This window comes from Melanostigma gelatinosum (genome assembly GCF_949748355.1).
Source record: "Melanostigma gelatinosum genome assembly, chromosome: 14".
Lineage (NCBI taxonomy): Eukaryota > Metazoa > Chordata > Actinopteri > Perciformes > Zoarcidae > Melanostigma > Melanostigma gelatinosum.
Window position 1 is genome coordinate 20,394,349 of NC_136647.1, and position 25,370 is coordinate 20,419,718.

At 42.9% G+C, this 25,370-nt stretch overlaps 1 protein-coding gene across 1 annotated transcript in view; it reads left to right on the plus strand.

Moving 5' to 3' along the window:
- LOC306788058 (cilia- and flagella-associated protein 46-like) overlaps positions 1–25,370 on the plus strand; it is a gene marked incomplete at its 5' end in the record, with an annotated part of 56,972 nt that overhangs the window by 27,094 nt on the left and 4,508 nt on the right. The window contains 28 exons of the mRNA XM_079283384.1: positions 1–39; positions 138–321; positions 747–900; positions 1,500–1,723; positions 1,832–1,945; positions 2,108–2,269; positions 2,646–2,794; positions 3,298–3,396; positions 3,476–3,536; positions 4,737–4,889; positions 5,259–5,459; positions 5,548–5,654; positions 5,857–6,039; positions 6,765–6,903; positions 9,330–9,527; positions 11,498–11,686; positions 13,576–13,695; positions 15,198–15,380; positions 15,602–15,775; positions 16,972–17,069; positions 17,383–17,456; positions 20,688–20,866; positions 21,087–21,193; positions 21,319–21,389; positions 21,836–21,994; positions 24,410–24,489; positions 24,935–24,995; positions 25,123–25,155. The exon at positions 1–39 is cut by the window's left edge and continues 97 nt beyond it. Of these exons, the coding sequence (XP_079139510.1) occupies positions 1–39; positions 138–321; positions 747–900; positions 1,500–1,723; positions 1,832–1,945; positions 2,108–2,269; positions 2,646–2,794; positions 3,298–3,396; positions 3,476–3,536; positions 4,737–4,889; positions 5,259–5,459; positions 5,548–5,654; positions 5,857–6,039; positions 6,765–6,903; positions 9,330–9,527; positions 11,498–11,686; positions 13,576–13,695; positions 15,198–15,380; positions 15,602–15,775; positions 16,972–17,069; positions 17,383–17,456; positions 20,688–20,866; positions 21,087–21,193; positions 21,319–21,389; positions 21,836–21,994; positions 24,410–24,489; positions 24,935–24,995; positions 25,123–25,155 (3,695 nt within the window). The remainder of the gene's footprint in view (positions 40–137; positions 322–746; positions 901–1,499; positions 1,724–1,831; positions 1,946–2,107; positions 2,270–2,645; positions 2,795–3,297; positions 3,397–3,475; positions 3,537–4,736; positions 4,890–5,258; positions 5,460–5,547; positions 5,655–5,856; positions 6,040–6,764; positions 6,904–9,329; positions 9,528–11,497; positions 11,687–13,575; positions 13,696–15,197; positions 15,381–15,601; positions 15,776–16,971; positions 17,070–17,382; positions 17,457–20,687; positions 20,867–21,086; positions 21,194–21,318; positions 21,390–21,835; positions 21,995–24,409; positions 24,490–24,934; positions 24,996–25,122; positions 25,156–25,370) is intronic.

Sequence of the window (25,370 nt, forward strand, 5' to 3'; positions counted from 1 at the left end):
CCGAGCTATCGGAGACATGCCTCGCACCAGACACCGGCTGTGAGTAAAAAACACCGAAAAGAAGAAATAACACACAGGGGAGGGAAAAGATACGAGAGTGACAGAAACAGATGGTATTGTCCTCTGTGTTTTACCAGACCGCTGCTGCAACACAGAATACTGCTCAAAGCTCAACAGGGGGAAAGCGTACTGACGGACGTGCAGAAGTTACAAGACGAAGGAGAGCCGTGCTGTTCACTAATGTGGCACCGGGTGGCACTGTGTGCTGGCAACATAACCCAGCAGCTCACCTGCTACCAGAAGTCCATCACCTCTCTGTCGGTAATGTTCTGGCACCATATCTGTATAATTACTTAAACCTGGTACGTCAGCAGATTAATGCAGATAGATCATGTTGGAATCTGTCATAATGGAGAAGTCTGGTCTTAAAGTGAATCCTTTTATTTACTGTGTCTTTTGGCACTGAGCAAAGGTAACATTTTTATGTAAGTCTCTATCGCCATCATGTGGAGCCACTACGTCAGTGCAGCTGTGTTTCCAAGTGTCCCTTTATACAGGAGGAGAGCGTCTCAATTGGAGATAAGTTAAGGTTAGGGTAAGAGTCAGGCTTAGGATGAAATAAATCCTTTCTACCATCTAAAGACGTCACTTCATCCCCAGCTCCAGGCCACATAAAGGACTGTTTCCTGTCAACTGTTAAAAAAACAACAACTTTTGATTTGATTGACTTTTGTGTTTGTGAACAGAGTGAAGCGACTCCGTGGCAGAAGGTCAGCCTTCTGCTGGAGTTTGGAGAGTGGTTGTACTGTCACAACTTCCCCGAAGCCGATGCCCAACACCAGGTCCAGTGGGCCATAGACATCCTTCTACACTTGGAAAGTGAACAGGCAGAAGGATCAGGTAGAACGCATCGACTCGTCTTGTTCATTGTATCACAACTGTGTGACTGACCAGTTAGTTGTGTTAACTATGTTACCGTGTACTCTTAAAATCTACAGGCAAAGTTAACAGATTTTCAGAATTCCCCTTGAGGGACCCATGTGGGCAACACGGTGTTAGTCTGAGCAGTAACATCTGATCTGTCTGATCCAGAAAGGAGCCGTGCCACAGCTTTTTGATAATTTCATCAGCAATTTGTACCCTCATTTTGATTGTGTAAACATTAAACAAAGCAATTATTGTTCAGAGGAAAAGGAACTGACTGGACAAAGAAGCAGATTTCTCAACCTCCCATGTGAGCATAGCGTAGCGCTATTTAAAAGACTGAGGGGTCCTTTGTATTCTCCTGCTATGAGCCCCGTTAACTATTCCCTGAGAGACCAACTGAACACCCAAATAACAGAACAAGTGGGAACTAATTACAGAGATATGTGCCTCTGCATTGTTGGCTTCATTTGTTATTCTTAGTGTAATGATGCTGTGCAATTCTACTTCCGGATTATTCTACACATCTGTTAAACGCTTGTCACAGTCAATCTTTCATGTTGTTTTTCCTCTAGAGGACGACTCCAAAAAACAGGATCTGAGCTCAGCGGAAGGCGAGTCCCTGGTGGGAGTACGGGGCGTGTTATTGACGGAAGGTTTGTCGGATCTGAAGGAGGTGCGGCGCCTCGACAGCTTGGTACGAGCGCACGCTCTGCTCGCTGTCATGGCGGACAGGACTTCACCCGAGCACCAGCTTCACCTGCTCAGAGCCTGCGTCTTTGTGCTGCGGATATGGCAGGTAGTGCGTCTCTAACTCTGACAATGTGGACGATGAGGCTGTTGTTCAAATGCGTAGTCGAATGTTTAAGTTGAGTGTGGAGCGTGTGTGCACCGTCTGTCACTCCAGGTGTCCATGGGGGTAGTTTGGGAGATTTCCAATGAGATGGCAAAGAGCCAGCCTCCGACCTCTGCTGCATCCAAAAGGGACAAAGCCAAGGGCCAAGGCAGAAAAGGGAAAGCTGTAAGTCTTATTGCTCAAACTTCATTTTGAATGGCGTTGATTTACACGGCTTAGTGTAAAGCCCTAGGTATTTACCTTCCAATGATAAAGCGGTGGCTTTGATTGGTTTGTCAATAACAGTCATCTACCGTTTAATATATCAAAATAATCTGTTTCGACCAGCCTACCCCTGCAGAAGAGAGACCTGAAGCCGTTGTCTTGGATCAGGAGCTTCCTTCCACGCCACAGGACTGGGCTCGCTACGTCTGTCCTGAACAGGCCCGGCTCATCTTCAGAACCAGCGCTCACCCCCACTGCATCAATGCACACAGCATTACAAAGCAGGCAGGTCTCAGAGTCATCACTATACCGGGTATGGTGTTGTCCCTCATTTCAGTCTGGTTTTCAGCATAGCAGGGATTGTGGCTGCTGGTTGTATAGAACTAGGGGTGACACTTGGTGTCGATGTCGCTCTAAGAAGCTGTCCTTTGTTGGTGAAGAGGAAGTTCATTTATTGATCTCTGTGGGTCACATTCTGATGTTCTAAGAGGTTGAAACTTCAGCATTCTGAAATCAATATGTGTTGAGATTGGGTTTGATGGCACCGGGGCCACTTCCTGTTCTGATAAAGCACCGGATAGTATTAATATGGAACATTTTTCGGCTATGCACGTAAGAATATGGTTTTTATTTCTGTATTTTTGATTTTGTTTGGCTGCAGACTCGAAGCCTGTTTTGTCTCGACCTGCTGGAAAAGGAGCTCCACTCCCTCTCACTCGACCACCTGACGCTGCCCATCATGCATCTTGCTGAGACCATCGCTCAAGACCTGTTGGAGAGGAGGAGCCTCTCAGACCTCTACCGACTGAGGTAAGAACACTGGGGAGTTAAACGGGGAAACTCCACAGCTCTTACACGTTAAAGTCCTTTGGGAGTAGTACTGCATGTGAGAGGAAATACACACCCGATCTCCAACCGAACTGTCCGCAGTCCAGTTGCATTGTGGGTAATCTAGATGCCAGGTTTTGACCGGGAAGAGGAATGCATTGGATTAAAAACCTGGTATCTCTGGTTATGCTGCATCGATTTCGATCCTTTTTCTTAACTGAACATTGCATGTTTGAAAATGTTGTCGAAGTGCAATGCTAAAGTTTTTAAATATATTATATACATTTACTTTAATTGAATTGTGTGCCACTGCAAGCTAATGATTTGACTAAAGTCAAACTTGCTTCATTTACAGTCAACCGTCCAATCACAGAACTGATGAGCATCAACTTATAGCCGAATTAGTTACCGTACTTTTAGTTACTTTCAGAAATAATGAAGTGACTTTGTATGTCTCTTGTGGCTCTTTCTTCTCCCCCAATTAGGATTGTGAGGCGCTGTAGTCAGCTGGGTTTGGAGACGCATTCACCGTATCAGGAGGAGCTCCTGAATCTGAGTAAGATCCAAGAACAAGAACAGATGGGGTAAGACAACACGGCCGTACAGATTTATTGCTTGTACATTTAGCTTAAATGACCTGTGATCTCATGTTCATGGTTCCAGGTGCCACAAAGTGATGGCTTTGTCACAGGAGAGAAGAGGCCTTCACAAAGCTTCCAATCAGGTGCTTCTTACAAAGTAGATAGATGGATGTTTTCAATTCTGCTTCAAATCAACTCAAAGAAATGACAATGAACATGTACAACGTTTGACTTACTCTAGTTGTATTACTTCTAGGAGGATTGTGAGCAATCGCTCACAGGTGACTTATATTGATGGAGATTGACGATGGTATCGTTCTTTTATTGTTGGAATGCTGTTCCACACCCCATTTCAAAATAAAAGCCCCAGAGAGTGAATTCTAACTGAACTGCTTGTGATGAAGCCTGTTATTTAATAACCTCTGTTTATGTGTCAAACATGATGATTATGTCTCCTCTCCCCCTCCCTCCCCCACCCAGTCCCACCCTTTCAAAATAAAAGCCTCATGGATTAACTGTATTTAAACGTTTCGCTCAAAATTTGGCTTTTTTGTTGAAATAATGAATGCTCTTACTAATACTGCGACAACTACTACTACTGCTAATATTTCTAGTATTACCACTACTACTACAACTTTTGCTGTTGCTACTATTACTACTACTGCTACTGCTATTACTGCTACCATAAATATTATTACTACCACTACTGCTATTACTACCACTACCACTACTATTATTACTGATACCACAACTGCTAATACTGCTATTCCTGCTACTACCAGTACTAATAACCAGTACTAATACTACTACAGCTATTAGTACGACTGCTGATACTACTACTTCTACTACTTCTTCTAATTACAAATACTTCGACGACAACTTCTACTGCTACTACAAATATCACTACTGCTACAACTAGTACTTATTCAAATGCTACTCATACTTATACTGCGAATAATACTTCTACTACTACTACAACAAATATCACTACTGCTGGAATTCTTTTAAGCTACAGAAACCGTTCGAATATGTTCAGCTCTTTCAGGAGAGGGGTGACATAACTTCATATTTGTAATCTTTCAACTTTTTGAATTATTCAGCTTTTTGCAATTTGTTTTTAAATTGGAGATCTATTCTCAGCAATGTTTTTGAGATTCATTTCAGCTTTCAGCATTCCAACGCATTTTCAGCAGGAAATGCATTTTCTAGTTATGTTTCTTTTCTGTTGCTTCCGTTCTTTCCCATGGTGGTGTGGATGTTTATGTGTTGTTGCACTTGTATACAGTATGCCTTTACCATTTAAATCAATGAAAAGTGAATAGTCTATTGTGGTGATTTTTCAGACGGTGGAGGTGGGTGGAATGGCTGGCTTTGGGCGACCGAGGAGTGATGTGTGTGCTCAGGACATCTGGCTGGACAAAGCTGAGGTTTGCCTCAGCATCGGGCTCCGTCAACCAGCCAGGCAGCTCCTGGCTGAGGCCCACTCTGTGGCCCTGGTGAGTTAAAAAAGAAGAAGATCGCAGTCTGCGAATCTGACCAATCACTCTTGCTCACGTGGAATTTTGTAAAACAACATTACTACCTTGGTTCACCGTTTTGTTTTTTGTTTTTTTCTCACTTCAAGGGGATCAGAGTCAATTTGTACTTGCCCTTATACAAATAGTTTTATTTGTTAGTGGTTATCAAATAACAACAAAGATAGAGGTAAATGTCATTTCATCTTTATTTAAGTCAATGAATCTTGAGTTTTGCCCATATTTTGTAACGCCGCCCAACTAAACTCCTGTTCCCAGGATAAAATCTAGTAACTGAGTTTTCTGTTTTCCATTCAACTGTAACGATTACTCATTTCCCCCTCTGTCCAGGAGCTCAGAGACCTGAAAGCAGTGGCTAGAAGTCTACTCAGTCTGGCCATTCTGGCTTGTGAAGAGCAGAACTTTGGGCTGGCTTTGATCCTGCTGGACAAAGCCAGCGCTCTGGGTGGGGATGAGGAGTTCTGGTACCAGCTCACCCTCACCAAGCTCAGAGCTGTAGTGGGCCAGGGAGAGCAAGATGCACACACCAAGGTATAGAAACACAAGCTTCTTAAAACCCTCTACGAAACAATTACCTTGAATACTTTTCCCATCATGCCTTTTTTCTTTTCTTTCGCAGGCTGAACAGATTATAACACAAGGCTGTGTGGCTCTGAAGCTGGTTCTGGAGCAGCGGGTAAACCGAGTCCCAGGAATCACTTTCTTGATCACCTCATTAGAGATGAGGTAACCCCAAACGTCTGTGGTCATCACAAATCACCCCTTAGCTCCACTGTGTTGTCCTTTTTATTTAGGATTTTTGAAATCATTTTTAAGCTGCACTAGCAGAAATATGCTTTATTGACAGGACTTCCTGTTCAGAGGCTCAAGATATGGGAGAAAGGAATGTAAATCCTGATCCTATGGGCTGTGTTTCGTTGTATTCCAGGGGAGCCATTGAAAGTATACATGCCCTTGGTGGCGGTGAACCCGGAAAGAGATTAAGCAACGAGGTTGTGCAGAGGCTGATGGCCGCCTGTGATACACTCGGAGAGTGTGCCAGTGGTTTCACTAAGCTCGGCTACAAAGAACATGCAGCGGAGACGCATGTGGAGCACGCACATGGTCTGAGGTGAGTCAGTCTGGAGCCGGATGCAAATACCATGTTTCGTCTTACTTTGGTGCATGTAGATAGCTTTGACAGTTAAGTCTTGAAAGTCAGCACATAACAGTTATTTCATACGACTATTACACCGACACCAAACTCAAACACAATGGGTCTCATGCAAGAACATCAGAGGCCGAAGTGTACCACTCCCCAACGTTCTAATTAGGACTAAAAGCATTCATGTTCTCCCTCGTGGCAGATTAGCACCAATTAAAATACATTTTCAGCCAAAAGAAAGACGCGACAGTAATGTTGCATAACTTGGTAGCACACAATGTGTTTGCTTTGTGTTTACAGTGCATGCTTTAGAGTGCTCGGACCCATTAAAACTTACCTAGAAAAGAAACATGAATGCTTTCACCCTCTTGTGGCTGAAACAGGCAGTACAAGAAGAAACATTTAGAAAAATCACTTACCATGTCATTTTAAATTTATTGATATTAGGGGAATATGATTTTAGGGACTGACCACTTGTGAATTTCATTTTTACTGAAGAGAAAAATCAAAGGATCATGAAATGAGTGAAGTTTCTAAATCACTCGTAGTATCCACATAAGAACAAATCTGATCATATAAGTTGTTCATGCATGAGGCCCAGTCCGCGCTCATATACTCTGTTTGACGACGTTTGTCTCACTCACACAACCGTACGTTTCCATCTGTGTCCACCCGTCACAATATCTCTGCAGAATCCTAGCCAGCCGTACTGCTCACACAGAAGACAAACAGCGCTTCCTGCTCGATGGCCTCTCCCAAATGCAGCTGGCTGTGACAGAGCAGGAACATGTGGCGCTGAATGCTCAGACGCTGCTCCCCCCACAGGAGGAGGTAAATAAAGTGCATGCACGTTCGTTGAAAATCCTTTTTTTTTTATTGTGCATTGAGGCATTTCATCCCTCACACCTTCAGAAAAACGCCGCGTCTTCTGTCATCCACTCTACTTAACGTTCTTTTGATGACACTGATCAGCAGAGCATGTGGCTGAAGATGAACACCAGCAACAGAGGACGGAGGCATTACTCATTGTAAAAATAAAGAAATTAGCTTTAAACAATTGTGGGCTTGCTCGGCTGTTACTCTCCAGCTCCGAAGCTGAGTTCTGGCTAAAACTGCTGGCCCATTAAGGACATGTGCAGACGGCAAAATGTTTGATCCTATTTAGAGGAGTATCCGAGTGTGTTTGTCAGCGTTGAGAGAAGAAAGGATTCTCCTGTGAAAAGCCCTTTTTGTGGCTAAATGACAGAGGCTTTGTTTGTGCTCTGCGCGTCTCATTTCCAAAGGAGTCTAATTAACCGAATCACAATTAAGCAGCTGCGTGAGGTCATTAAGGCCCTGTTGTGTGTATTGCTGTTCATATCTCAGAGATGTTCTGACTCAAGACAGGTAAAGCCTCCATCACTGCTTCTTGTCAACATCAGATGGTTCCACGAATCCTGTTTTATCCAGACACTAACACAAGCTGTCACACAGACGAGGTTATCTGAGGGCTTCGGAGCCAGAGACGGCTCGGCATAACACCGGCTGCTGCAGCATTGACTTACATGCTGATGGAATCCTGAATGAAAGGCGGATCAAACAACTCTCAGACCTACTGCGAAATCATGCTTTTGAGTTTTTTGATGAAATCGTCTGTGGATGTTTTTTTTTTTTTTTAAGGGATTTTCAGCACCAAAAACCACAGCAACAATACAAAACCCCTGCATGTTTTCTCGGGCGTCCTTTACCCAATGTTAATGAGAGGGGTGAGAGAAAAACTACAACATGTGATGCTGGATGTTAGCAGATGTGATGGCTGAGAGTGAGTCAAAAAAGACAGACTTCCAAAAATAGAGATGAGGCTGAAACACGTGGGTGAGATTAGCATAGGTGACATTTATCATTATTCATATTCATCATTGCCATAGTAGTATTAGACCAGTGGACTCGGTGAGGTGCCTTGCGTTGTAAGACCCAGTGAGGGAAATAGATGACACGTGGACACGTTTCAAAACCGACTGCCGATCCTCGTCTTTATCTCTACATTGAGATCCTCGGATCAGAGGGTGCGTTGATGGTCAGGGGTCAAAGGTTGACATGTAAAAAGAGTGTTGAGAAGCTTTAAAATGGATTAATAGGCAAGGAAACCAGGAAAGCGATTAAGAAGTGGATCCTTAACAGAGCAAAAGGTGCAAGCGTCCCATCAGTACAGGAGTCTGTGGATCCCATCAGTAGAAGAGTGTGGATCCCATCAGTAGAAGAGTGTGGATCCCATCAGTAGAAGAGTGTGGATCCCATCAGTAGAAGAGTGTGGATCCCATCAGTAGAAGAGTGTGGATCCCATCAGTAGAAGAGTGTGGATCCCATCAGTAGAAGAGTCTGTGGATCCCATCAGTACAAGAGTCTGTGGATCCCATCAGTACAAGAGTCTGTGGATCCCATCAGTACAAGAGTCTGTGGATCCCATCAGTACAAGAGTCTGTGGATCCCATCAGTGGAAGAGTCTGTGGATCCCATCAGTACAAGAGTCTGTGGATCCCATCAGTGGAAGAGTCTGTGGATCCCATCAGTGGAAGAGTCTGTGGATCCCATCAGTGGAAGAGTCTGTGGATCCCATCAGTGGAAGAGTCTGTGGATCCCATCAGTGGAAGAGTCTGTGGATCCCATCAGTACAAGAGTCTGTGGATCCCATCAGTGGAAGAGTCTGTGGATCCCATCAGTGGAAGAGTCTCTGGATCCCATCAGTACAAGAGTCTGTGGATCCCATCAGTACAAGAGTCTGTGGATGTTTCCCACTGGAGGCTGGGTTGTAGCAGTGAGCGTCCTGTCAGCAGATGGCGCTGCTGCCCCAGTAAGTCTTAATATCCAACCTACATTGGAAACAAGAGACCACAGCTGCGATCACTGGAATCATGCTCATTTATTCATTTTCATGAGCGTCATGTGCTAGCTTTTGTTCCATGTTCAATTTGGTTTAAGTTAGTGGTTTTCCATCCCATTCAAACCTCAGCCCAAGTTTCTCATTCGCCATGTCTCACAATACTTCTTTCCTAAGTTTGCTGTTTGTCTGTGAACTCATGGTCACAGCCCTCTCCTGCACCCTAACCCGCCGCTTGAGAACAGTTGTTTCCAAGTCAGACTGTCTAATATCCTAAAGTGGAGGTGCTTCTGATTTCAGGTTTAAATAGGGAAGCAAATGGACTTCTGTGGAGTGTTTCTTTATCATTTAAACTTGACTTCCTTGAGTTTTTTACGCCGCTGCTTTCATCCTTTGCCAGAGTCCTGGAGTGTCACTGGCAGCCGCGCGGAGGCTGCTGCGCCTGCGACTGGCCCTGGCAGAGTTTAGTCTGGCCGTGCTGGAGGAGCACTGTGCCGAGGAGACACGCCGAGCTCTGGCCCGCCAGAGGAAAACCTCTGCTGAGATAGCGCTGGAGGAGTTCACACGCTGCCCACCTGAGCCCAACTCCATAGAACAGGTTAGTCGGTACAGAAGCACCTCAGGCTCCGTTACGACCTCCTCTATTCTAGTGCTATAACATCAATTAATGTAGCAAAAGAACAGATTATGCTCAAGCTGTTGCATTAACTGGACATTTTTATTATGAGGGTGTAGCATGTTATTTGAAAGAATAAGTCATTATTTTATCTTTTCATCATCATCACTAAGTAAAAAGATCAACAACAACAATTAGTTCATCCTACTCAGAAATACAGCTTACACCTAAGAACTCATAGAACTCCTTTGTTGTTCAAAACTATTTAAAACACTTTAAGAGCATTGCATTACAAAGTATGACTCTAAACATCAACACGTTTAAGATCCATGTGAATGAAGTCCAGCTCACTGTGGAGGTTAGGTGAGCTGCGTAGCATTGCCTCTTGGGGACGCTAACATGCAATGTAACACCAGGCTACCCTCATCTGTGACCACACGTGAGCAAATCTGTTGTGGCTAACCAACACACTCCAGTGATTGTTTAGCTTCTCTCACCCAGCCCCTGTGTGCTTTTAAATAACCACATGAAGTGCTTGATTAGCAGTTGTGTATTATTAATCACTGTCATAACCAAACAAGTGCAGCAACAAGCCATCACTCCAAGACGGCTCCCCACCCGTGTGTTTGTCTGGGACACCACCGCCCAGGATTTAAGCTGTTTGCAGTGTTTTGCCTCGATTTGGAATATTAATTTAGGATTCCTTACTAGAGTGCTGGGTTTAGGAAAAGCAGCCACGGGCCAATGGTAAGCATACACTCTCGTGACTCCTCTAATCTAATAATAATAATCACATTTCAAAATCTATTTTACAAAGTGCTTCACAGAGACAGCAGAGTTAAACAGACAAGTCATAAATTAGGTAATGGAAAAAAAACCTTTGATGTATAAAACCCAATATAGTGTAGAAAAGGGTAATATGAACGACAGTTCAAAGTAAACTAACACAAGTAAAATCAGAGAAGGCTTTCCGATGAAAGTCTTTCATCCTAAAGGAGATCACTGACTCGGCCGACCTGATTTCCTCATGCCAATCGCTGCAGAGCCTCGTGGCCTTGACTGCAGTCGCTCTGTCCCCTTTGGTTTAGAGCCGGGCCTCTGGAACAGTCAAAAGGAAAGTAAAAATATGTCCTGGTGCGTACGGTGCTAAGAGGTCAGAGATCTAGCAGGGAAAGATATCGCGAAGAGACAATAAAGTAACCTGTAAAATCTTAGAATCTAGTCTGAAACACCCTGGGTGCCAGCGTAAAGAGATCAAACAAGAGGGATGTGATCACGTCTCTTCCTTCTGGGTAAAAGCCTGGCAGCTGAGTTCTTTACAGTCTGGATAGATTGTTTTTGTTCAGGCATGTAAAAACGCTGTTGAGATGAAGTTGTGTAAAATTGTCTTAAAAGTAAAGAGAGATTATATTTTTGACATATTTCTCAGATGGTATTGGTTGTGTGCTGCCGCAGGCCGAAACAGGATTTGTACGCATGCATGAATGTATGGAGAGATGTTAGTCAGAGCGCCGGGGCAGCCGCACCGGACAGTTGGGCTTGCCTTGCTCAAGGGCTCATCAGTAGGGCCCATGAGGTGAACCGGCACCTCTCTCCAGCTACCAGGCCACACTGCGCACTTGGTCCGAGCTGGTCCACACGGACTGAGCTACTTTTAAAACTAGACGACTAACTGCACTTCATATTTCCTCCACAGGCACCGCGCCTCCTTCCACTCTCCCAATGCTGCTTCTGAACACATTTTATAGCTGCTAAAAACAAAAGTACATTAAACATGTGTTAGTATTTGCTTCCATTATGGGGTTTCTGTTCAGCCAAGTCCTGAACGTCAGTCAATGCGTCCAGTGAAATGTAGCGAGGTTTGTGTTTGTCGTATGATAGCACAGGTAAGAACATCGCCTGTCCTCCATCCATCTCCTCACGTGACCGTAACTTCCTTGGGTCTTGTCCAGGAATGGCTGAGTGTGGGCAGTACCTTGGGGCAGGTGGTCCTGGGCCAGCTGACTGCGGTCAGCTCTCACTACCCGGACAACATGCAGGCCAGAGCTTTCTGCCTGAGTCTGATGGGAAAGTACCTCCGACTGCTGGCTGTGCAGGAGGACCCCATGTACCTGTGTGCTCGCTGGGTCAGACATGAGCAGGTACTGTAGACAACACAAATGTTCATGTATATAAATGTACACGTACAGTATGTCTGGTGCAGAGAGGTGTTTTATGTGATTTGATAGATGTTGTAGACTAGAGAATCACTGGAGTATTAGGAAACGCAATGAATAGATTTGAAATTGAAACAAATTCCCCAGTTTGTCACCATTGAAATACAACATCTCTTGGATCAGACGATACCGTTGACGCTACCGTGGTGACGGCAACTCGGACTGCGAGGAATCTGGGTGTGACCCTAGATGACCAACTGTCGTTCTCTGCAAACATTGCATTGGTCACACGCTCCTGCAGATTCCTGCTCTACAACATCAGGAGGATTTGCCCCTTCCTCACTGATGAGACGGCGCAGGTGCTCATCCAGGCTCTTGTCATCTCCCGCCTGGACTACTGCAACTCACTACTTGCCGCCGGAGCCCCGGCGTCGGCCATCAGACCTCTGGAGCTTGTCCAGAAAGCTGCAGTTCGCCTGTTGTTCAATCGCCCCAAGTTCTGCCACACAACTTCCCTTCTCCGTTCTCTACACTGGCTCCCTGTAAGAGCCGCATCCAGTTTAAGACTCTGGTGCTAGCCTACAGGGCAGTGGTCCAGGGCATGGTCAAGCCCTACACCTCCGCCCGATCTCTTCGCTCTGCTGCCTCTGAGCGACTGGTTTCCCCGTCGCTCAGAGGTCCCTGCGGCCGGTCACGGCTGTTTTCTGTCCTGGCCCCTCAGTGGTGGAATGAACTCCCCACTGACGTCAGGACAGCGGAGTCGCTGCTCATCTTTCATCAGGCTGAAAACTCACCTCTTCAAGAAGTACTACCCTGAGCCTTCCACTCAGCACTTATTATATTCATACTAGTTTGCTGCACTTGTTGTATTAGTTTGTTTCTGCACTGTGCTTTTGCTCTGGTTTATGCTCTTAGATGCTTGTTTAAAAAAGGAGATGCACTTATGACTTCTGGTGACTAGTAGTTCTCTTGAATACAGATGTTGAGTACACTTATTGTAAGTCGCTTTGGATAAAAGCTAAATGACTGTAATATAATGTAATGTAATATCTGGGGACCAAAGATGATCCTAATCTTTTGATTTGAGAAGTTGCCTTATTAAGAACTTTATGGCACGGAATAGATTCCTAAAAAAAGGTGTAAGGAAGAGACATATGATGTCCGTTGTGGCTCTGGAGGCTATTTTATGGGAATTTATGAAAAATGCAATTAAGCTGTATCACTGGAAATGATCCAGTGTTTTAAACACCAGGATGTCTCAGCCTCTGCTGCTTCGATTTCGACCTTTTTAAATATCTGTTTCTTTTTAGTCCCCCTTCTTTATGAAAGTACAATACTAAATCACAAACCTTCCCTGCACAGCGGTCTAAAAGCTTCTAAGGAACTAACATTGTTCAGCGTATGTATCTCAGCACTGTAGTCATGTGACCTCATCAGCTGCCATACCTGGTGTTTATTTCCTGACATCTCTGCCTGCACCCGACGATGCTTTTAGAGTAAAACACAAAATCTTTTTTCTCCTTTTATTAGGTAACTCTGCTCCAGGCTGTTTATGCCTTCAGAAATGTTGTGACAACAAAAACAACATACCAGAAAGAAACAACAGGCTGTCGTATAAATCTCTGGGGGATTTTATTCGCAGGTTTTATTTCCCATTTTTTTGGGGACTCCTGATGCACCCACATACACACCAACTGAGAAATAACCTAGAAAAAGTTGCAACACGGGGTGAAAAGCTTATAGTGATTAGAGGAATTGATGTCAGCTTACATAATTGCGGACAGAGAAGCTCAGGTCTTCATGGTTTGTGATCATGAGGGGATTTGGCACTAATCACGCTCATTGTTCTGTGATCTTGAAATAACTTTGTGCAGGAGGAGGGGGCCCGGTCCGACCCCAAAGCCGTTTCCGCGGAGGAGGAGAACTCTGAGAAAGACGGAGAATCAATCAAACGAGAGGCGAGGGTGATCTCCGCCAAAAGTGCTGAGCTGCAGGTACATACCTCCTGACAAGTGACCCCATCACTTCTGACTCATCTCTCATCTAAGGTCTTCATACTGAGCCTCACATCTCAAATCCCGTGGAGGTAACTCTCTGGGCGCTCTCATATTGAAAGTCCGCGCAGAGAGATCTACTGTCCACATGAAATAAGCCTCGAATATATTATTGATGTGGCAACATTTTGGAATATTGAGTAAGATTCAAGAGGTGGTGTTGAAAGGTCGAGTCTTGACTTGGGTGTCTGGATGGAGATCAATTAAACAAAATGTAATGTATCATTTGGATCATATCAACATGAGATGAATACCTCCACAGACAGCTTTAATCAGGTGATTGTTCTGCTGTTAACTAGCATAGAACCTTCTCGCCTTATGGAAACATAAACATGCAAAATAGTCCGTGCCTCTTCCCTACAAATGTGAAAGCAAAGCATTAATAACACCCGGCTGATGATGCGAGAGAGGTCTTTAGAGGGGTTCAAAAAACATACCAATACAATATTTAATTGTCCTCTCAGTTTCAACCAAAGATATTCTGAAATATGATCAAGTATGAATAACTAATACGGCATATTATGGCCGTTATAGGGTTCAAGAAAAAAAAAAACTGAGCAAGGGAAAATTTACAAGAAAATACCTCAAATAAATAGGTTGTTTTCTTTTGAATGTTCTCAGTGTTCTTGTAAATTTGCGACTTTAATCCCAGAAGACTTTTCTCTGAATATTATCCTCCTCCTGGCTCTGGATTATTATGTTTGACTTCCCTACAACGGCCCTAATTCAGAAACAGTTCCGCTCCAGCTGAAAATGTTTTTAAGATGAAAAAAAGTATTCATATTTTGCAAGTTGGAAATGCAAAGTTCAGTCTTGATGTCGATATATCACTGAGAGCGCATGAGAGGTCTATGAGATGTAAAAAAAAAAAAAACATAACCCAGCAGTGGGTAGATGGCTAAATTGAAAGATTACAGGAAATAGTTGTTTTTTGGAGTTTGACCAAAAGGAGAAGTTTTTCCAAGTCTTGCTGCAATTGTTCCTCTTGTCCATACTGGATGTGAAGAGCTCACTTCCTGTTGTAAATCCAGTTCAAGAGATGGGCAACAAAACCCCCAGTCTTTGCTGTGTGTAAAAAATGCACTCTACAGCATAATAGAAGCTGATATGAGGCTTCAGTAGTCTGAGTTCTTTTCTCCCGTCAAACTATATCAATCACTCATATTGGAGACGATTCATGAAAGAATCCTTCAACAGCCAGTATGATGAGGAGGGATGATTACAGGGTGAGGGTGACATAACCCTTACCTGTTTGATTGATTGATTACACAGACTTACGTGTGTGTGTGTGTGTGTGTGTGTGTGTGTGTGTGTGTGTGTGTGTGTGTGTGTGTGTGTGTGTGTGTGTGTGTGTGTGTGTGTGTGTGTGTGTGTGTGTGTGTGTGTGTGTGTGTGTGTGTGTGTGTGTGTGTGTGTGTGTGTGAGAGATTTCCTCTTCGCAGCGGAGGAGGCGTAGAGCCCAGCAGCTGTTGGCACAGGCCAGTAAGGCACTGGCTGAGGCCGTCAGCCTGTGCCTCCAACACAAGCTGCCCTCCTCCATCCTGGCTGATGCCTCTCTCAACATGTTGGAGTGTCATGGCCAGTCAGACCCTGCAGCGTCAGGTCAATACCTTGCCCTGTTTCAGGTATTGTGCATCAGATCATATGTGCCCGAGTCTCGTTTCTGTAGGACGTTGCACATAGAGTACATCGTATGAAACACTTGTCCATATGCTGCATGTAGGACACCTACAGGTGTCTCTGTGCACATCACAGTCCCTTGTATTCCTCGCGGTATCATCACCCACTATAATTCCTGCTATTACCAACAGCGCCCTCCTCCATCTTCTGTTTTTTTTCCCCCCAGAGCTGCCACGCTGTCGCTGCGATGTCCGAGGTCCTAAGCTCTGCCTGCGCCGGCACCAGTGCGTCCCAGCTCTCGGCTCTGCTCAGTCTGCACAGGAAGCTGCTCCTCTCTCAAGAGGAGAGGCCCAGCGGCATGCTGAAGGGAGCGGAGGACTCCCTCAATCGCCTCTCCAAGGTAGCGGGGGTCACCAACCCCCACCACTCATGATTTATGGATGCTGTCATACTCTGCTCAGTAAATTCCCTTGATGGCGGACACACACTATCGGTGCTGTTACGGCCTTTGCTCTGAATGCACTTCTGAATCCACACCGAGAAGTCGAGCTTCAACAAAAAACACTTAAAAGTTACACCAACATGCACAGTAGCTACTATGTGTGAAAACTCGAGGACATCTGCAGCCCTGTATAATACATATAATATATATCATACGTCAGGAATCTGCCCCCTAAAATACAGATGAATCTTTTGAAATGTTAACACAGAAGCATGTTAATGTGTAAATATTAGAAGTACAAATGTAAATGAATAGTTGCCTTATAATCAACCAACTGGTTATGTGATATATTACTGTCTGCAATGGTGATTATAGTCCTCAATTTCCCTCAAAGCACGTTAAGTGACTCGTGCTTGATTATGTTATTAATAGCAACAATGATGTCTTCAGAAGAAATTGAAAAATGCACTTCATCATCGACATGACAAAGTGAAAACTGGTTGTGATATTATCATCATCGTTTTAACACGGACGTGACTGAAATGTCATCATTTCATCTGTGACCTTTTCGGACAAATGACATGGTTGGTTTTGTAGATCTAAAATGAGTTGTTTTCAGATCAGCTCTAATAATTAAAGTAACGAGTAAATCTTTTACTATTGTTGTCGAGAGCTGCTGTAAAATAGTCAAACCTGAGATTCTGCAACTCTGTCTTTTTAGTTTGTTGTTGCCTTTTTAAAATAGTGCTTCATCACAGAACCAAAGGAAGAACCGAGGACCTGATTCTCCATATGCTTTAACATTTGAATATAGTGTTCGTTCATCTACAGAAAATACAATCTTTAATTCTGTCATGTTTGAAATGTTTAAAGTATAATGCTAATACTGTGCAGCTGGCCAACAGTGTGTAGTACGTGGGGTTGCCACATCATCTGGTTGTGTGTCTGACATGTCTACGTCAGATCAATGCATGTCTTGAAAATACTTTTAAATTGAAAGGCAACAGTCAAACCTTTAAAACCCAACATCCTACCTTTTAATCACTTCTAAAATGATTTTATTCAGATCATGAAAAACAAAAAAACAACGGCAAAAGTTGATATAATATGTCGTTGTATTTATGATCTTGAAACACCTTTATTATGGTTTGCAGGCCTTCAGCCAACTGACCATCCATCCCAGCCACCTAAAGATCCTCGCTGAGCTTCCTGCCAACCTGAACGTCCTGCTGCTTCAGCACTCTGAAGACGGGTAATTCCTCTTTTGTCCTCGTCTGTTGTCTCTCGCTACATTCACCTTTCTTTGCCCTGCTATAAATTCTCTCCTTGTCGGCCTCTGGCTGCTTCATGGTATATGAGTCACAATAGGTTTTAGGCTGAAGGAACACTGTAGACATGAAGGGGCCTGCTGTGCGGTACACCTGCCGCTAGAGGGCTGATGTAGAAACTATGTATGTGTACTTGTGGAAAGAGATGGATCTATGGTAATTGAAATGTAAGAGATTTAAAGTAAGCATGTGAAGTAGTGTATACAGTATACATTGTTTGCTTGTCTTTGTGTTTAGGTCAGAACTGTACGGGGCCTTCTATGAGATGATCAAAGCTCCAGATCAAAAGGGAAAGACGACGCAAGTTCCAGGTTAGAGGCTCGTGCTTTTTTATGCCTCTTAAGCATTATGTTTCTGGGTTGTCCATCCGTCCGTCTGGTCCATTCAAGCTTCGAGCTCTTCAGTACAGCACTACTGCATTCATGTATTTTTATGCCGCATCTAGTTTGTCCCATTGCCCCGGGGGCAGAGATACATCAAAATGTATTTTGATACAAAATACCCCTTAAATAAATGTATCAAAATAAAATACAAAATACTGGTGCCAGAAAATGAAACAAAATACAATACATGTATTTTGTATTTAAAATACAGAAAATATTTTTTTCTGGATTTTCCGTTTTCTCACGGTTTGGTCTATATAACGTACACAAAGCTCTGGTGAACCCCACAAAAAGGAAGAACAGTCACAGAATGTCTGTGTAACTAAGCAAAGCTATTAAACGACAACAACTTGATTGATTATGTATATATATATTTTTATTAATGGGACTTAACAGCCCATAAACTTTGGCTTTGCATCAACAAGAACACATTCATCTATGAGGTGGGACCCAAAGCAAATAAACTACTGGCAAAAACAACAGGCAGAAAGGACAATCTATAAAATAAGGGATACGGTTACAAATCAATTACAAATCAGTCTATGAACCCAAGGAGGTTGTCTGAATGTCTGTGGTGAAAAGCCGAAAAATAAAGTGTGAAAAAAGAACATATTCATCACATATGAATAGCATCACAGCCAGTTTAGTTGCCTTTCAGAACAACTTTTCAAATATTTCTGGCGTTAACCGCCTCCTGTGCGGGTGGAATATTATTCCTGCAAATGAGAACAGTCTCTCAACCGGAGCTGAAGAGGGGAGGGTTGTGTTGAATCGAACAAAAAGGAGCTTGACAAGTGGGTACTGCTGAAGACAAAGCAGGTCTTTTCTGGTGTCCTCCAGAAAACGAAGGGTCTCCAACTCAGCTTTGCTGTGGCTTGTGATCTCCTGACTTTCCTGGACTTGAGTTTCTTCAGCTGAGAAAACAAAGAAGTCATCTTCCTCATCATCTTGGAGGTTGGAGGAAGCCGTTTCACTCTCTGCCACCAGGCCAAGATCTTCAGCTGAGTGGAGCATAAGCAGGTGGATTCGCCTCCTTTCTCCTGACAATCGTGGTGGTAGCCAGCACATTTTGAAGAATGGGTGAGTGACTGTTGCCAAGATGGCTTCGTTCACATCCGTCTTCAACTCCAGATAACTACTGAACCTTTTCTCAAAACCTACCAAGATGGCTTGTAAAAGGGGAGAAGTGTGCCTTAGGTTGGAGGCTTGTAGGTCATGGAGTTTGGATTGCACAGCAAAAAGGGTAGGGATAACTTCACCATAGTAGCAGGATATCTGACCCTGTAGCCCAGGGGGGTCAAACTCATTTCCACTCTGGGCCACATCAGCATCACGGTCGCCCTCAAAGTACCGGTTGTAACTGTAAGACTGTATAACTAACTTCTCCCTAACATATTGTTAAATAACTCTCTGCATTTGATTATTGTTTATTCAAGTGTACAAATATTGTACATGCAGTTATATAAATGAAAAATGATATTTAAACACATTTCTGTTATTATAACAAATAATTTTAATTGAGGGTTAAGAAACCCACATGACTCTATCAAAGATCAAACTATTAAAGAAAATATCAAACACAAGTTATGACATTAACTTTGTTCAAAGCTGTTTGTGTCACCTCTCTGCATCACTAATGTTCCTCCCTGTCGTCGTCCTGTGCATGCAGCTTCATCCAAGAGCTGCTGACTGAGAGTCAGGTCTGATGAACATGATAGATGATGTATCCGTGTTGTCTGTGCTTTCATCAACAGTTCATTAGAAACACAAGTACCTGCTCGTCTCTTAGCTGCTGTGTTGTTAGATTGCTGCTAGTTCATGAACTCGGTCTGCGATGGTGTTTCTTCACAAACTGACATTTGTAAAAGTCTGTATCTGGTCGGAGCTCTGCTCACATCCTTCAGCATGCACTGGGCTGTAGCTGTGTAAATATATTCTGCTGTGATTGCAGTCTGCCTTTTAATTATTGGACAGTTTGATGTTTTTCTTGGAGGCCAAATGTTTGGTGTCAAAATGCCGACGTGAATTATATTCCTTCATCACCGACACGCCTCATAACACAGAAGACAGACCCGTTGTTCTCCTTGAAGCACAAACATGTATTCACTTTCCCATCTTTCATTACATTTTCTTCCCTCTGCATCAATTTTTCTCTTCGTGGACATTTTGGGATTATTTGTCAATCTTTTTCAACTCTATCAATTGTTGGAAAACCGCTTTTCAGGCTGTTGCCTCTCCTGTCCACCTGTTGTGATAGTTTTAATGTCGGTACACAGACAACATGCAATCTCATAATTTCAACTTTCTATCTCATAATTTCGACCATGGGGATACTTTTATTTTCAAGTCTAACTTTTAATTATTTTTCCAAAAAAGAAAAAGTGTGTGTGTATGTATATATGTATATATGTGTGTGTGTGTGTGTGTGTGTGTGTGTGTGTGTATGTATATATGTGTGTGTGTATGTATATATATATATATATATATATATATATATATATATATATATATATATATATATATATAATTTTTTTTTTTTTGCTGGCGGATTCGCGGGCCACATAAAATGACGTGGCGGGCCGGATTTGGCCTGCGGGCCTTGAGTTTGACACCTGTGCAATAGGCTATGTAGTCAGACCCAGACATAAATTATACATTAAGCTAGTTGACATCTGTCACACTCGGATCAAATATTTACCTTGACAGACAATCCATTGAACTGGAAGATCTGAAGACTGAACTCGTAAACTGTTTTTTGATTTGTGGAGAAAGTATTTTGAGTATTTTAAATCCAAAATGACTCCACTCTAAAGTATTTTGTTACAAATTACATTCGATTTTTCATCGGCCCTATCAAATACAAAATACTCAAAGTAATTGAAACACGTATTTCAAATACAAGTAATTGAAATACTGCCCATCTCTCCCCGGGGGAACATGGTCTACATGAAACATACGTTGCTATTCGTAGCATTGTTGTCAGCATTTAAATGGGGACAAGTAACAGGATAAACAGTGAGGGGGTAAAAAAAATAAGATGAGACGGAAGAAGAAAGAGGGATCTAACAAAGAGACCAGGAGGAGGGGGGGGCGGGTGCTCGTGTGGACCAATTACCAGACTATTACATGTCTGATTGTGTGTCAACATTGTGGTTGCAGGTACCCTGACGTGCTCTACGGTGGCCAAGGTTTCAGTCTGCCCACGGGCTCTGCTGGCACTGAGGGACCAGACTCGGGCCTTTGGCCTGGAGACGAGACATGCCCTCAGCAAGCAAGCCTGTCGGCAGAGGGCCGAGGGCGGTCCGGAGGCCGCCGAAGAGCCCCGTGCTTTTCCCCGCGTACGTCTTGTTGAGACCTCTGCTCTTCTTTCACGCCATTAACATTATCCACTGCAAGCCTCATGAATAAGCTCACTCCGCTGCAATCATCACCTCATGTCTCCTCCCGCTTGCTGGACAGCGAGATGTATCTGCTTCCATCCAAGCTTATAGATGTGCGCATGAAAAAACAAATAGTTTGTTACAGCTGCTGATGCTCCTCTTCTCTTCTCCTCTACAGAAAACTGCTGCAGAAGAAATGTTAGGAGCTCACTTCAGAGAAATTGTACAAGATATGGAAGACTATTTGAATCCACTTCTCACACAGTTTGACTTCTCATGCTTAAGGTGAGGTATTGTATATGTCTGGAGGTTTGTCCTCTACAAAGGCTTGACATATTTCTGTCCTATGTTGTCGTCAGATGTGAGGTAGCTCAGCCCGACTCATCCTCACCTGTCCTCACCTCCCTCAGAACCCAGGCTGCACCACCACCAGTCCCTCAAGTGACCACAACCAAAGAGAAAGAAGAGAAAGGGAGCTCAGGTAAAGGAAGAGCATGTTGGTTGAGAGCTTTCTTGTGTCTGTGACACCCTGAGGGCCTTGTGTATCATATGAACATCCAACATCTGCTGTGATTCTTATCTGTTTATTGGCATGGCAACCCCATCAGCAGATTTCTGTTCACCCCCTTCAGGCCAGTGTTGTGGCTTTACATGTGATATAATGTGATAAACGTCGATTTACACACACAACTTGATAACTCTGTACTTTTACCAGGCGCAGTGGAGATTATAGAGCCGCTGAACTTTTTTTTTTTTTTTTAAAGAATGAACTCTCTACATTGTTGGAACAGTCACACAACAGTTAGAAAGTATGGATTTCAGATGTGCAGCCATACAGGTTGTGCAGCAACATCTTAAAGATTAAAATAAATGATGGGTTCTGAGAAAATGTGTGTACTTGTGTGTGTGCAGCTAAATTAGCAGCAGAGCCAGGGAAGTGTGTGGTGTTGCTGGCAGACAGGAAGTTGCTGGAGTTGCCTCTGGAAGCGTTGTCCATCCTGCAGGACCACGGCCTGACGTCTGTGTCTCGAGACTTCTCCCTCCAGCTCCTCCACAGTCGCCTGAACAGAGAGGAACCAGACAAAGGTACTTTTATCATTTGTATGTTGTTGGTATCATGAAGTAATAGAGTAGCAATAAATACGATTCTTTCTTCAGCTGTAGATTTCTGCTTCATATTGCAGGCCAGATATTGTGACGTAGACGTGGCGGGTAAAGTTAAGTAGTAAGAAACAACAAAGTGTTGAACTGGTGGACCACAACGAAAGAACAGGAATGAAACTAAAAGATATGACTTGTTATGAAACATATGAATGTTTAAAATGTGGCAAAGATCCTGTAAGAACAGGTTTCCTGATGGGAGGAATAAGACCATGCAGTCTGAGGTGTCTTATCTATTGAACTGTTCATAATTAGTGGGCTTTTTGTCCAGTATAAGTGGATGTTTGCCTCACATCATTCCCCGTCATATTTATGTAAATAATTGCTTACATTTGCGAAAGCATCTTGATGCCTGGATTTCGACTGCAGGCAGCCATCCATAGAATTGGAACATGTTCAGGAGAGAGAGGTCCGTTCACATCCTGCCGGCATGCAGAAGTTCATGCGGACATCCATGAACACCGAGGCCAGCTTTGCAGAAGTGGTTGTCCATTTAAAAGTGGCCATTGTGATGCAATTTACAGTCAGGACTGTGGGTTTAATTGTCCAGGTGTAATATATGTAGGACATATAATGCTTATGCTTTTACATTTTTCCATCACGGTGTGAGGTATTGTTTTGTTACATTTTGGAAGTTCAGCCTCCTATAATAAGTAGATTTTCTCATATTTGCCCTATGGGGCAAATTGTCCTTGATTCCATTGCAGTGTTTGATGCAATATATCAAAATCAACATTGTTGCTAATCCTTATCATATCCCAGCATTTAGTCTACAGAAAATAAATACATTTCCTGTTTTCATGAAAGCAACAGTGGCATCGTGTAAACAAACTGGCATTCGAAGGGCTAACATTTTGAAAATGAACATTGAGTATTTGGTGGTGATGATCAGGACTGAGGTTTGTTAAAAACATTTAACTTTTAATGTAATATCAATATATCATTTTATGCCAGTTGTCCCAGTTCTGACGCAAACATTTTTGTACTCCAAGGACATGAGATCAACTTTTTTTTAGGTTGTGGCACAAGGTGGCCAATGTTTTTAATGTGTTACCTGCTTTATCCTATAACAAAGCTAGCTATCCATAAAAAGTACATAGCTGACATGTAACATAAATATAGAGCCTTAAATTAAACAAAATTGAAACTGCGTGCTTAAAGGAAAAAAGCAATTAGCTGTGGTTGATTTGCAATTACTGTCGTCTCTCATCAATAAGAATAGCAACATTGTTCACCAATGTATTGTTAAAGGTACAGTGTGCAGCAATGGACTACAACGTCAATAACTACCTTTTCATATTTCACTATCACTGCCCCAAAACTGTGATTGGAACACAAGGCAAGTGAGCAACAAGTACAGTTGTGTTGTTAGAGAGGACTGTTCAATGTGCTTCTGGTCTCATAAACGTGTCACAACCGTTTCAAAGCTGTAGTTCTCTAGTAAAGCCAGTATGACTGTCCAGTATGAAGGTATGTTTCTGTCTTTATTACGCAAACAAAAAAAGTTTTAAGAACAAATTTCTCGCACTGCAATAAAAAATCAAGTTTGTAAGTAAAAATATATATATAGAATATATTTGTTAGTTTTGCTTATGAAACTAGAATTCTTGGCTGCAAATCAAAATCCTTTGCTCTCAAAACAAAAACCTTTGCTCTCAGAAAATGGATGTAGTGGGCGGGGCATACGCTGCTGAATGAGCCAGGTGTTATATGTTATATATATATATATATATATAAAAAAGGTGTTTTTTTTTCCCCTCATTTGCAGATTCATCAGCAAAATGTAACCTTTCAAATACGCTCTTATTCCGCTTCTTCTAGATTTGTCACAAAAACAATTCTCCAATTTCCTAACTGCCCTCCGGGTGCTATGATTGACTCTTTTCTATCACTTAATACGAGGCTAAATGGGCTCACTTCAGTCATGTATGATCACATTTTCAAGCTAAACCCAACTTGTTTGGACTCCCGAAGGGACATCCGGGACCAGGACCTCAAGATTACCACGTCAGATCAGCACCTCCTCTATGAGTCTGCTGCAGTGCAAGATTTACCGACTCAAGACTAGCCAAGATATACCCTGACAGAACTGATATGTGCAACCGATCAATCAACAATGACTAATCAATTAACAATCAATAGTCTGTGTTTTCATTTGCTGAGCGTAATGGATATCGCTGCCGTGAGGAAACTTTTACAACTCTCCTTCACTCACCAATAAATGTCACTGACTTTGCAGATGCTGACTTTTTTTCTTTTCTTTTTCCCCCAGTCCCAAACGCTGTGTAATCTGCCCCGCAGACAAGTGTATGTATTAATTCTGCTTCCTGTCTGTGGCAGTTGAAAGTGACAATAAGAAGGAGACCAAAGGTGGCAAGGGAAATAAGGGGAAGGCAGATGAAAGACAAGCCATCAAAGTGGTGAGTTCAGTAAATGAATCTGGGCCTGCCAGATACGGACGGCAACATTACTTTTAACCTGCAGTCAGCACCGGCAATTATTTATTTCCTCTCGCCTCCCTTTTAAGTGTGGTTTTTCAATCAATTACATAATGTGTTTTCGTAAAGATCCTATTTCTGGCTTCTGAGCGTTTATCCTCCTTCATGCACCACTTTGCTTGTTTACAACCAACCCCTTCCTTTCTACTTACATTTCTGTTGCTCCGTCTCCTCTGTATTGAACTACACTCTTGCATTGTTTCTCACAACTGGTATTTGCAGATGTACATGAGCCAGAGCCTGCACGTATGTATGTGTATATGTATATATATATATATATATATATATATATATATATATATATACTGGGTACACTTTGTTTGTCACCATCTCTGGTTCAAGCTGTAACTCTCGTTTATTTTCCCAGATACCTGTGAATCGTGTGTTGCCTTCTAACACCTTCCCAGTGGACGCGCGTCACATGAAATGTATCTTTTTATTTATGTTTTTGTGAAGTATAAAACCTATTTGTGTTTTTAAATTGGCTGTTTTATTTGTGTTCTTGACACGTATTTATAGAAATGTTGGAGTATTGTTCTTAACATACCCCCACAGATATTGTTGACCCTCACAATGAAGGCAACTTTGGTAAGAGAGATTATGTTACACATTTAAAGGATTAATAAGGCAGAATATTGATGTGTATTAGTAAATCCAAGAGTGGAAATGGCAGAAAGATTGCGTGTTGCTGGTGATCAATTACAGTACAGTATAGCTCCAGCCGCTTTTCTTTCGTGGATGCTGTGTTCTGGACTGAAGTACAGGAGTGCCGGGATGCTCTACTGTGATTAATGTTCTTTTCA